Source organism: Oryctolagus cuniculus, chromosome 16 (genome assembly GCF_051225735.1).
Source record: "Oryctolagus cuniculus isolate XC-2025 breed Fujian yellow rabbit chromosome 16, ASM5122573v1, whole genome shotgun sequence".
Classification (NCBI taxonomy): domain Eukaryota; kingdom Metazoa; phylum Chordata; class Mammalia; order Lagomorpha; family Leporidae; genus Oryctolagus; species Oryctolagus cuniculus.
The window spans coordinates 12,607,918-12,620,944 of NC_142882.1; the positions used below are offsets into that span (position 1 = coordinate 12,607,918).

The 13,027-nt window shown below is 44.8% G+C and overlaps 1 protein-coding gene and 1 long non-coding RNA gene across 2 annotated transcripts; one reads left to right on the forward strand and one right to left on the reverse strand.

The window, feature by feature from the left end:
* Positions 1–7,067: 7,067 nt before the first annotated feature.
* On the reverse strand, positions 7,068–7,634 carry LOC149121490 (methyl-CpG-binding domain protein 3-like 2). The gene has a single exon (XM_089315536.1). It carries the CDS (start codon positions 7,632–7,634, stop codon positions 7,068–7,070), a length of 567 nt encoding a protein of 188 aa, XP_089171662.1.
* Positions 7,635–9,419: 1,785 nt separating this feature from the next.
* Positions 9,420–11,219, forward strand: LOC149121491 (uncharacterized). The gene is made up of 3 exons (XR_016223259.1): positions 9,420–9,801; positions 10,249–10,351; positions 10,830–11,219. It is a non-coding gene; the product is annotated as an uncharacterized LOC149121491 (long non-coding RNA).
* Positions 11,220–13,027: the final 1,808 nt, after the last annotated feature.

Below are 13,027 nucleotides of genomic sequence, written 5' to 3' on the forward strand. Positions count from 1 at the left end.
CTCCCCAGCATAAAGTCAGAGACCAGAGTCTCAACTGAAATGGGGAGAACGTGGAGTAGATGCTATCTTCAGGGTCAGCCCTCATCAGGGAGAACTGGTCTCTGTGTAGGGCACAGCCAATCCCAGGATTGCTGTTTTTTTCAGCCTACAGAATGCCCATGAGAGTCTGGTGATCCAGATAAGGACACAGCTAGAAGCCAAAGGGAGAAATTTCTAAGTCAGTCACAGTGCTGAGACCTTGCCTTTGTGTCGCTGTGATCACAGCAGGTCAGACCTCTGTGTCCTTTTATTGCTTTATCCCTCTCCATAGGCCTATTATATAAAATGACATTGTCATTTATAAGTTGATGGTCTGCTGTGTTTCAGCTTAAACAGCGATTTCTTTTACTTTATATGAAAACATTTCTAGACTGCTTTGTGGTTTTTGAGAGGAAGAGAGAGAAGCATGGAAAGAGAGATAGTTGAGAGACCAACCTTTTGCTGCTTCACCTCTCAGTGCACATAGTGGCTGAGCCTGGATTGAGGCAAGAGCCAGGAGGTAAGAAAAAAATAACTGACAGGGACCCAATAGCTCTGAGTCATTACCACTCATTCGGTGCATTTCTTTTCTTGAGAATCTGGGGTCAGGAATCAGCCAAATTTCAAACCCAATTATTGTCATGTGGGACAGGGTCATAATAATTACTATATAAATGACTAACCAACAATGGTTTATAATTTGCTTACTTGACAATGTTGAAAGGGTGCTTCACTTTGGATTTTGTTTACAAAGTTATAATATAAAGAAATGCCTGAGAATAATAATTTAGGATCTCCTAGAACTGCTCTGGTTCTTTAAAGCTTTTAAAGAAATTGAGTTGGGGATACAGAGCATCTTTGGGATACTAGTAATACTATGTTCTGAATTTGGGTGTTGATTATGAGTGTGATGCAATGATGAAAACTCATTTATCTGTAGACTTATGTGAATCTCTTAGTATGTATACTGTTTTTAAATACTTTCAACATGTTCCATAGCATAAATTGTTTTTTTAAAATGTTCAATAGCAGATAACAAATCCTCCACACTCAGATAACTATTATAGATGTATATATGCCCAGTGAAGAATGAAAGAGCCCACTTTCCATCATACCTGATCATGCCAGTCTCAGCATGAAAACATGGTCACGTGTTACTGCAATAAAAATACCTGAGGATGCTAACAGGTGTTCAGTGAGTGTCCTGTTCTGGGAGATGTTTACCTGCCATGGAAGAATCCTAGGGTGAGCTGCATCTCCTGTAGATCCCTTTTCTATTTGCTCTGAAAGCATCTTATGGAGGGCATGGGCCACTGCATACACAGCATTGTAGATGAAATAGCTGGAGTCAGATATGATCAGCATGTCAATGCGTCCTGGGAAAAAATCAAAAGAAGCAATTGGTGGGCAGACTCCAGTTGTTCCAAAAAGTGACCCAGGAGGTAAGCAGTGAAAAGCATGAAGCCATAGTTGACTGAGGAAGAAATCTTCTGGGTAGTGGGAAGGGTCCACTGTCTTGACAACATGTTTGAGGCCAGGGATTTCTCTCTTTTGGTGTGAAAATGAGAAGCCTCCATGGAAAGAAGTCAATATGTGTTGTGTCTCATGCACAACAATATCCCACTTAGCAGCCATGATCCACTGTTGCAGTTGAATTCTGAGAGGAGGAGCGTGGTGGGGGCAAGAGGTGAGGAGTCACCACACAGACCCTGGGAGTCGGGTGAAAGCGGGCTTGAGGCAAGCAGCCTGGAAACTCATTTATTTCAGTTGTAATATATGTAGAATCTCTGTGAATTAGTTTGCTTCTTTCTACTAAATTTGCTTCTTTCCTCCTTGTATTAGCTTTGTTCCTACCATTCTCTAACTGCTGATAGAAACCTGCACATTTGATAGACACTGGATGATGACTTGTGTGAGGAACATAATATTTTATGCATGCATGTGAAATGAGAATTGAACGCATATTTAAAATTTCACACATCATCTCTTCTCACCTCCTTCTGTTTCAAATTCTTCTCATGGAACCATACCTCCTTGAATTCAGTAGGCCATTTTATCATCTTTGCATTGATAACCAAGCCTTGGTAATGTGCACGCTTGGCTGGGAAACTCTCCAATTTTATCCAACAACTCAAGACCTAGAGGAAAATCCACACACTATGGACATTGTGGTGTGCAATATGGTGCCTTGATCATAAGAGGAATCTCCTTCCCCAGCACTGTTTTTTTAACCTTTATTTAATGAATATAGATTTCCAAAGTACAGCTTATGGATTACATTGGCTCCCCCCACCAATGACTTCCCTCCTACCCACAACCCTCCCCTTTCCCACTGTCTCTCCCCTTCCATTCTTATCTAGATTCATTTTCAATTTTCTTTATATACAGAAGATCAGTTTAGTATACATTAAGTAAAGATTTCAACAGTTTGCACCCACATAGAAACACAAAGTGAAAAATACTGTTTGAGTACTCGTTATAGCACTAAATCTCAATATACAGCACATTAAGGACAGAGATCCTACATGAGGAGTAAGTGCACAGTGACTCCTGTTGTTGACTTTACAAATTGACACTCCTGTTTATGGCATCAGTGATGTCCCTAATGCTCCAGTCATGAGTTTCCAAGGCTATGGAAGCCTTTTGATTTCATTGACTCTTATCTTATTTAGATAAGGTCATAGTCAAAGTGGAAGTTCTCTCCTCTCTTCAGAGAAAGGTACCTCCTTCTTTGGAGACCTGTTCGTTCCACTGGGATCTCACTCACAGAGATCTTTCATTTAGGTCCTTTTTTTTGCCAGAGTGTTTGGGCTTTCCATGCCTGAAATACTCTCATGGGCTTTTCAGCCGAATCCGAATGCCTTTAGGGCTGATTCTGAGGCCAGAGCCCAGCACTGTTTGTAAATGGGCTTTTCCTTAGAAGATGCTGAAGCTGTAGGACAGGGATATTTGGAAAGAGAGTGAGAGCACTCAAATGAGAGGCAGGAAGTGCATGTGTACTCATCTGTCCTTATTATTTTTCCTTGACCTCCCTATCCTCAATGTTTCTTTTTGGTAGAAATTAGTTATTGTTTGTTTGTTTTTTGGTGGCCACCATGTAATAGGTTCAGATGGTGAGAAATGTTTGTCCATGAACCCTTCCAACAAGTTGGGAACTGACTTAACACAATCAAGATAGGTGTATGATGTAGTTCAAAGTTGGCTAGGGTATGGGCTATTTGCAAACATCCTAAAGATTTCGTTGCATCTTTATGGAAGCTAAACCTATTTTTTCAGTAACATAAGCAAATCATGGATGGATAAGTCACTATGATTTTTGGGTAGTTCACACATAGAGTGGTAGGTTTATTTTAAAATTCTATTTACATTCAATAATTCAAGCTCAATTTTGGTTCAGCAAATACAAATCGATCCATAGATTTTTCAGAATGCACAATTTCTGTTTAAAGACACCTTGTGTTATCTTGTAGGCCCAAACTTAAAAAAAATGTGTACATTCTATAAATTTAAACCTATGTATACATACTACTTATGTTATGTTACATCTCTAATATAGGAGGATGTCATTTTCTTTTGATATCATAAGGATTATTGCATGACCAAAAACAAAACTTCCAAATCTCCGCATGATATTACAACTATTCATAGTGTGAGCTAATCCTTATTTTCAGGGCTTATGATGCCTAATATAGGGTATATTAGGTATACATCTTTGGGACCCTTAGACAAATTCATTGTAAATTACTCCAAATGATGGACTGTAAATAAAAGCACAGACTATTTCAAGTAATGTAACTACAAGAAAAAAAAAATTAGATGTGAAATAAACTCTTGGCTATTTTTTTATATATAGCTATTTGTCTTTTTCCTAGACTTTAATCTCTTCGACTAATTTAACCTATATATCCCTTGAGTTACTAAATATATTCTACATATAATAAATGGGCCATCTTTTGCTTCTATCCCAGACCAAGTGTCCTAAGAAATCCCATTTTTATTTCCAAATCTCAAGTTCTCTGTTGGGAGAGGCTCAGTTTTGCTTGAGTGGTCATGGCCTCCTGGACTCAAGTGGGAGAAATTTTCCTCACCCATGGAAATGATGGGGGAGCTGTTGATTCAATCATCAGGATTCTGTAATATTTTTGAGCAGGTTTCTGGAATGTCCTTGGGTATTTTTTGATGTGAATTCTCATACTTCAGAAAGGCATGTGGATGCAAATTCCTACTTTATTGTTTTTAAAGAAGCCATTTATTTCAGGAATACAAACTTCATGAATTTCATAAGTACAACTTTAGGAATATAGTGATTCTTCTCACCATACCTGCTCTCCCACCCACACGCCCAGACTCCCTCCTCCTTTTCCCACTCCCAGTCCCATTCTCCACTAATATTCATTTCCAATTAACTTTAACACAGAAGACCAACTCTGTAGTAAGTAAAGAGTTCAACAATTTGCATGAAAAAAAAAAAACTGTTCCTCAACAGTCGAGACAAGGGATGTTCAAATCTTCTACTTAATTCACTAAAATGAAATAAAACTTTGAGAACAGGTTTCAAGTTAAATCTCATTGAGGACAACTCATTGAGGACAGATGCCCTGCATGAGAAGTTAGTGCACAGTGACTCTTGTGGTTAATTCAACAATTAACACTCTTGTGTATGACGCCAGTCATTAACTGAGGCTCCTGACAAGAGCTGCCTAAGCTATGGAACTTTTTTTAAATGTTTTTTTATTTATTTTATTTGAAAGGCAGAGTTACAAAGAGGAGAGGCAGAGAGAAATAGGTCTTCCATCCACTGGTTCACACCCCAGATGGCTGCAATGGCCAGAGATGTGCCCATCCAAAGCCAGGAGTCAGGATCTTCTTCCAGGTCTCAAATGCAAGTGCAGGGGCTCAAAGACTTGGGCCAACTCCCACTGCTTTCCCAGGTCATGCAGAGAGCTGTATAGGAAATGGAGAAGCAGGGACTTGAAATTGCACCCATATGTGAGGCCAACACTGCTGGCAGTGGCTTTACGTACTACACCACAGAGTCGGCCCTTACGGAAGACTTTTGAATCCACAAACATCATCAGGATTTAGACAAGACAATAAACAAAGTAGAAGTTCTCTCCTCCCTTCAGAGAATAGTACCTCCTTTCTTGAAGACACCTTCTTTCCAATGGGGTTTCACCCACCGATGTCCTTCATGTAGGACACATTTTTGCAGTAGTGTCTTCACTTTCCATGCCTGAAATGCACATGTGGGCATTGTAGCCAGAACAGAATGCCTTGAGGGTTGTTTCTGAATTAAGAGTGCTACTTAAAGTGATTATCATTCTATGAGTCTGCTGTGTGGACTGCTTCCCATGTTGGAACAGTCTCTCCTTTTAAATCTATTATTATGATTATTATTATCATTACTAGACACTTAATCCTATTTCTATGAGCACTTTAACACTTAATCCTATCCATATGATTATTTTCATACTTAAGATTTTTTTTTTACCACCCAACCTAAGGGGATTTGGTGCCCATGAATGTCTACTTCTTTGATGGTTATGATGATACTATGATGTATGCGATGTCCAAAGTTGTCAACATACATACATGAAACGTACTAAATTTGTATTACTATACATCAGGAAAGCTTGAAAAAGCCATTTTCCCCTCATGCTTAAAAATTTGGTCTCTTGTGTGTGAATGTTTCTGTCTTCTGACATTTCAGGGAACAAGGTGTGATCAAACATGAGAACTTTTTAAAAAAGATTTATTTATTGATTTGAAAGTCGAGCTCAAGACATATATATATAGAGAGAGAGATTGAGAGAGAGAGAGATCTTGCATCCATGGGTTCACTCCCCTAATGGTCTCTACAATAAGCAGCTGGGCCAGACTGATTCAAGGAGTCAGGAGTTTCTTCTGGGTCCCCTATGTGGGTGGCAGTGGCCCAAGCACTTGAGTCAGCTATCACTTTTCTTCCCAGGTTTATCAGCAGGGAGCTGGGTTAGAAATGAAGCAGTTGGGACTCGAACTGACTCCCATATGGGAAACCAGTGTCTGAGGTAGCAGCTTTACCTGCTTGGCCACCAAGCTGGTCCTGTGATGAAATTTTTAAACAGAATGTTCAAAACTGTGACATTTTGAAGCTCATGACCCTGATGTTGGAATTAGCCAACTACATATTCCTTAAAAAGATTTTGTTCTTCAGTAGCTTGATATAGAAGAATTGTAAACAATGGTATCAATCAAAATAACAGAGGTGAAACTTGTCCAAAATTTCAAATGTACCAAATGCTACTGATTTGTTTACCTGAAAATACTTCAGAGGCTGACCCTGTGGCACAGTAGGTTAATTCTCTACCTGTAGTGCGCCAGCATCCAGTATGGGCACTGGTTGGTGTCCCAGTTGCTCCTCTTCCAATCCAGCTATCTGAGAAGGCCTGGGAAAGTAGTAAAAGATGGCTCAAGCACTTGGGCCCCTACACCAATGTGGGAGACCCAGAAGAAGCTCCTGGCTCCTGATTCAGATTGGCATAGCTCCAGCCACTGCGACCATTTGGGGAAAGAACCAGTGGATACAAGACCTTTCTCTCTGTCTCTCCCTCTCACTCTCTGTAACTCCACCTCTCAAAAAATGAATAAAAAATTTTAAAAGTGAAAATCATTCACATGGACATCAGAGGAAGAGAATGTCTTTGGAGCAGGGGCCATCATTTCCTTTAATGTTAAGTAATGGAAGAAGAAAAATGAGTAAGGCAATAATCCCTCAATAGATTACCGATGAAGATGGTGATGTAAAAATGAAAAAAAAAAAAAACTGTAAAGAGAAACTTAAACACTTTCTCAAGGGAAACTTATCATGTCCCCTACAAAAAGAGGCACAGTCCACACTTCCTTTCTATCAGAGTTTAATAAAGTACAGTTGGGGATTACTGGATCCATAAAGAGGGCCGAACTGGCATTATACACAAAGACCAACATGGAAAGCTCTTTCTTGGGGGCTCCCCACCCCCACAGAGCCTGTACCACCATGTGGCTGCCCCTTCTCTCCAGCTTCCCCATGTTCAGTCTCCCCTCCCCACCTTCTCTTCCTCTCTGATGATCTTGTCTGCCTGCAGGGCCTCAGCCAGTCTCCTCCTCAGCTCCTTCACTTTCCTTGTCTGCCTTTTGATGTCCTCAGGAGTTACCTGCCAGCTGGAGAGAGGCCAGGAGACACCCAGATCTGCTGGTGGAATCACCACTACCACCTTGGAGGCTGGCTCAGGGGTAGGCTTGGGCCTGGACTGCAGACCCCCAGCACCAACCGGACCTGGGGATCTGCTTGGGATTGCTGGTGCTGTCATCTTCCAGGAGTTTGCAAATTCCAAAGTGGGTAAAGGCTCTCCCTCGTTGCTGCTGGCGCAGAGCCCCTGCAGTCGCCTGAGTGCACAGACCTGCTGGGGCTTCTCCAGGTACCCCTCTGTCAGCAAGTGTTGAACCACATTGCCCGGGTGGGCAGTGAATCGAGTGATCAGACTCTTGAAGATGCAGCTGGTCAGTCTGACTGGCTGTGCAGAGCCTGCTCTGGGTCTCGGCTTGGCCTTCAACACACGCGCTACTTGCTTCCTTTGCAAGGTCTCAGGAATAATCATTCTTCTCAGTCTCCCCTTGGAAAACAAAATCAAACTTGAGCAGAGTGGAAGACACAGACTTCCAGCCATGGAAGGGGTCCCACGTGCCTCCACCTCCCCTTCTCCTGGTGGAAGCTGCCTCGCACTGTGCACCATTGTCATCCAAAAGGTATGAGGCCAAGTGCATTGGAACCACAGGCGGTTTGAGGGGATGAGAACAAAAAGCTGTGTGTTTTAGGGTTTGTTTTTATTTGATAGCAGAGTGCCAGAGAGAGAAGGAGAGAGGGGGAGGATGGAAGATCATCTTTCACTAGCTCTTACTATTGTTCTATGTAACTCTTCCTTTGAAATAAATTAAGAAATATTTCAGAACAATCTGGTCTATGATCCCAAGAAAGTTCACATAATTAAGGGTAGATGACATTGACTGTCACTCAAAACCAGGGAGTGAAGCCCCATGTTTGAAGTTGTGGCCATGGTTGGAGTGAACCAGCACGTGGAGGGCTTCTCCCCCTCTCTTTCTCTCCCAATCTCTGCCTGTAACCCAGCCTTCCAAATAAATAACTAAATCTTTAGAAAAATCCTGTCAGTTACTGAGAGAAATTTAAGTAAAGAAAGAAGTACACCAGTGGACACTGGGTGGTCACAATAATTCTCAACTCACCAGGGAGGGCTGGCTTGGAGATGAGAATGACGCAGGTTCTCCCATGGTCACAAGTTTTGCCTGGCTGCCCTCAGAGTAGGATGCATACAGCCTGTGGATTCTTGGAAAATGCTGGATCTTTGCCTTCTGGCTGGTCCTTATAGAGGAAGACAATAGATAAGCAAAACAGTGGGAAATCCACAGCTACCGGGAAAAATGCAATTAATTCCCCCAGTCACAATCCCATCAGTGGATAAGCCACAGACCAAGGAAAAATATATATGGAAAACATATTTATATGTAAAAATCTAGAAAGTTTCCATACACAGAAATTTGCATATGCCATTGGTTATAATAGGCTACAGGAGAAATTGTGCTGCTGTTGTGGCCCAGGGGAATAAGCCAGCCTGGAATCCTCCAAATCCCTTAGAGGCACAGGTTGGAGTCCTGGCTCCTGTGCTTCCAATCCTGCTCCCTGATGAGTATGGAAAAGGAGTAGAAAGCACCAGCGGATGCAAGATGGCTCTTTGGGTCTCCCTATCCCACTGCCACTTTGCCTTTCTAAATAAATAAGGAAGGAAGGAAACCAGTAGTAAATAGGAAAAAAGGATGATTTCAAAAATCAAATCCTGTGGCTGGCGCTGTGGCATAGCAGGTAAAACCACTGCCTGCAGTATCGGAATCCCATAGGGTCACTGGTTTTAGTGCTGGCTGCTCCACTTTTGACCCAGCACTTTGCTATGGTCTGTGAAGGCAATAGAGGATGGCCCAAGTCCTTGGGCCCTTGTACCCATGTGGGAGACCCAGTCGAAGTTCTTGGCTACTGGCTTCGGATCTGCACAGCTAAGGCTATGTAAACAACTGGGGTGTGAACAAGTGGATGAAGAATTTTTTTTCTCTCTCTCTGCCTCTCCATCTCCCTCTGTAAACTCTGACTTTCAAATAAATAAACTCCTCTATAAAAATCAAATCCTGTAAAATTGCACAATGGTTATTGGAAAAACAATCACATAAGGAGCAAGAGAATTGTTTAACAGAATTGCATACCATAGGCAGTTCTTACTGGATGGGATTTTAATCAGGGGAGGTTCTATTGGATTGACTTTCATTGATAGACTGCCAGCCGATCATTATTCTGATTTATTGAGTTCTGCCTAGCAAACCCTTCCCCCCATAAGCTCATCAGGCTGAGAATATGAGGAGGAAGCCAAGGCTACCATTCCTCCCTGGCTCTAACCCTGCCTCCCACACCTGGAGGCGTTCCCAGGAGCTCCCTCTGTCCAAGCTCACTCTGCCCTGCCCGTGTGAGGCCGCAGGAACATCTCCCTAGCACTCAAGTTGCCTGGGGTACCAGCTGGGGGGCTGATCCCTCTGCCTCAGGTGAAGAGAAAGAGCAGGAGCCAATGGGAGATCTGCAGGAAGCAGACATCACCTGGGGTTGGCACAGACAGACCAGAGAATCTGTACCATGAGTGGCTGCCAGCGCCCAAGGAGTCCCAGTGACTCCTGCCCAGAAGGGACCAGCGGCCCTGTTGGAGACAGCAGGTATGTTGGAGGAGAGTGTCTAGGTGACAGATTGAGTGTGTGTGTGTGAGAGAGAGAGAGGGAGAGAGAGAGAGTGAGAGATAGAGAGAGAGAGAGATGCCCCTAGGTTCCTGTCCCATGTCGGTGTGTGCTGAGGTGAGCACAGTTACAGGGGTGGGAACATCAGCCCCCTGGGTCCAGTGATGCTCTTTTGTTCAGCCTGTGCTAAAGGATCTGCAGGTGGGACCCAGAATGCAGAACAGCAGAGCAGACTCCTTTTTAAGCTGAGTGGTTGGTATGGCCCCCAATTGATGTTGTAATATCCACATGGGCCTTGGCAGATCAGAAGTCCCCACCCTCAGGGGAGAAGAGGGATTCAGGCAGCCCCAGTGTTGGGCGTTGAATCTGGGGGACTGGGATGGGCTCAGGGCTGCAGGGCTGCAATGAGTTAGGGGCTTTGTGTAACAGGTCTCGCTGGTCTCAGCTGACTGAGTCCCATTCTCCTGCAGACCACACGGGACACAAGGCAACCTCCCCAAATGGCAGAGACTGCAGCAGGGTCCCAGGCCAGGTAAGGCATTTTCTATGCTCTCACCTGACTGCCCCCACTAGGAAAGGCTCCCCCTTCCAAGGCTGACTGGAACGGGGGAGGGACTTTCTCTAGGATGCCCAGGCCTGCAGCCACCTCCGCGCTGGGAGCAACTATGCCCCTCCACTGGGACTCCTGCGGGACAGCCGCCTCCCCTCGATGAACTCCGTGTTCCCCTAGGTGCAGAAGCTGCCCAGGAAGGGCAGCCGTTGTCCATGCCATGATGAAGCAGTACTCCATGCAGCCCTGAGTGTATGTCCTGGGGTCCACATGACTGATTGTGCTCCAGGGCCCAGGGAACGTCCCTTGGTGATCTTTTTGAGGGTTTCAGGAAAGTGACATTTTTGGGTGTCCACGGAGAGCTGGATTTGGGGGCTGAGTTTCAGGTAGGGACACAGCCACCTGTACCCTGTCAGCTGCTTTCTGACAAGCCCTAACTCCTGGCTTCTGCCCCATCTAGGGCTGAAGAGTGCCAGCACCCAGATGATCTTGGTAGTCTTTGAAGTGGAACAGAGCTGCAATTCCACCTGGGAGCTGAGAGCCTGGTGCTGGGCCTTACAGAGAGCCCTGCAGCTCACGTTGGGCCACGTGGTGGTGGTAGTGGTCCCTGAGCACATCCTGAGGCAGTAGAGGGCTCTGGTTCCCTGCCCAGGCCCCTGCATCCCGCTCAAAGTGCTGACCCCACCTGGAAGATCAACCTTGAAGATGGGTCTGTGGCTTACCTGGGAGCAGCTGATGTGTGTGCCACAGACAGACAGGGTGGCTGGTATTCTCCAAGGCCCCCAGCCACCATCAGCATGCCCAGCCAATGCAATGCCAGGAGCTGCTCCTCTCACTGTCCCAGCCCCCTCTTCCTCACACCTTGCTAAAGAGCTGCCGCAACTCTGGGCTACTCCCACATGTCCAAGCCTCAACTGGAGAGGCATCCTCTGCAGCTGAGTTCCAGTTGAGTCTCCATGACCTGGAACCCCTGGCCTGCTCTGCCCTCAGACCTCTGCCTCTGTCTCCCTCTCCCAGCTCAGGGCCCAGAACTTGCATCAAGGCCCACCCTAGGCCAGGCTGCAAGGTGCACAGATGTCTCTTCCAGCACTGATGCACTGGGGGCCCTCAGGCCCCACACAAACTGCAGACAAGCTGACAGCAAGACCATGGACACCTGCCCCTTCTGGGATTCCCCCATTCCTGACCTCAACCCCTTCTCTGTGAGGGGGACACTGTGGGTGTTTGGTGCTGTGCAGAAATGCCATGTGCTCTCTCCAGACTGTCACCAGCTGGAGATGCTTGGGAGAGAAGTGGAGCTCTGTATTTGGTGTACTTGGAGGAAGGGGATTTTGCCAGAGTCCCTAGAGCTGTGCTGTGGAAGATGGTGTTTGTATCTCTTGTGATTTCTATAAATAAACTTAGGTATTCAAATTTTATATGGAGATGCACTGGGTTCATGATATACATCCTAGATTTGAATTCAGAAGAAGAAGTTTAGTCAAATCTTTACAATTTGATATCCTATGTTTGTAATGATGCTACTTGGCTTCTTTTGGTTGAACAAAATACAAAAATGAGTTCTGTGTTTGTTGTATTTATTTTCTTTCACAAGCACACATTTCAAAAGGCACATTATAGGCTGGAAGATGCCACCTTTGTTCAAGGCCACAGTGAACAGACAGGGAGGGTCGTTCTCAAGACAGTGATGTCCACTTCCAAGAATCAGAAGCTCAGAACCAGAGTTGTGGTGCAAGAGGTTAAGTCCATGGCTGTAGCACAGGCATTCAATATAAGCACTGGTTTGAGTCCCAGCTGTTCCATTTCTAATCCAGGTCCCTGCTAATGTGCCTCGGAAAACAGCAAAGGATGGCCCAAATCCTTGGGCCACTGCACCCATGAAGGAGACCTAGATGGATTTCCTGTCTCTTGGCTTCAGCCTGGGCCATCCCTATCCATTTCAGCCATTTGGGGAGGGAAACAGCAGATGAGAGATCTCTTTTTCTCCATCTCTCTATTTCTCTCTGTAATTCTGATGTCAAATAAATATACAAATATTAGATTTATGTATTTATTTGAGAGGTTGCATACAGAGAGTGTGGCAGACAGAGAGAATTTTCAACCCACTGGCTCACTTTCCAAATGGCCACAACAGATGGAGCTGGGCTGATCTGATACCAAGAGCCAGCAGCTTCTTTCTGGTCTCCTACATGGATGCAGGGGCTGAATTACTTGGGCCAACTTCAGCCGCTTTTCCAGACCATAGCAAAGAGCTGGATCCTAAGAGGAGCAGCTGGACTCGAACCGGCCCCCATATGGGATGCCGACCTTGCAGGTGGAGGCTTAACCCACTACCCCACAGTGCCAGCCCCAAGACATAAATCTTGAAAGAGAGAGAGAGAGAGAGAGAGAGAGAGAGAGAGAAAAGCTCACACCCTCCCTACCACACTCTTGCATACACACTCAGAAACATAATCTCAAAAGCATGTCCACAACTCCTACATAAGTTCAATTAAGGTGATCTTCATATCCCTCAGTATTTCTCAATGCCATGAGTCTTTTCCAGTCTTTTCTGGGCTGGGAGTTGTGGAACATGCTTGATATGCACACTCCAATACTGGAGTAACTGAGTTCAAGTTCAGGCTCTACTCCATGTCCTTGTACCTTGGGAAGCAACAG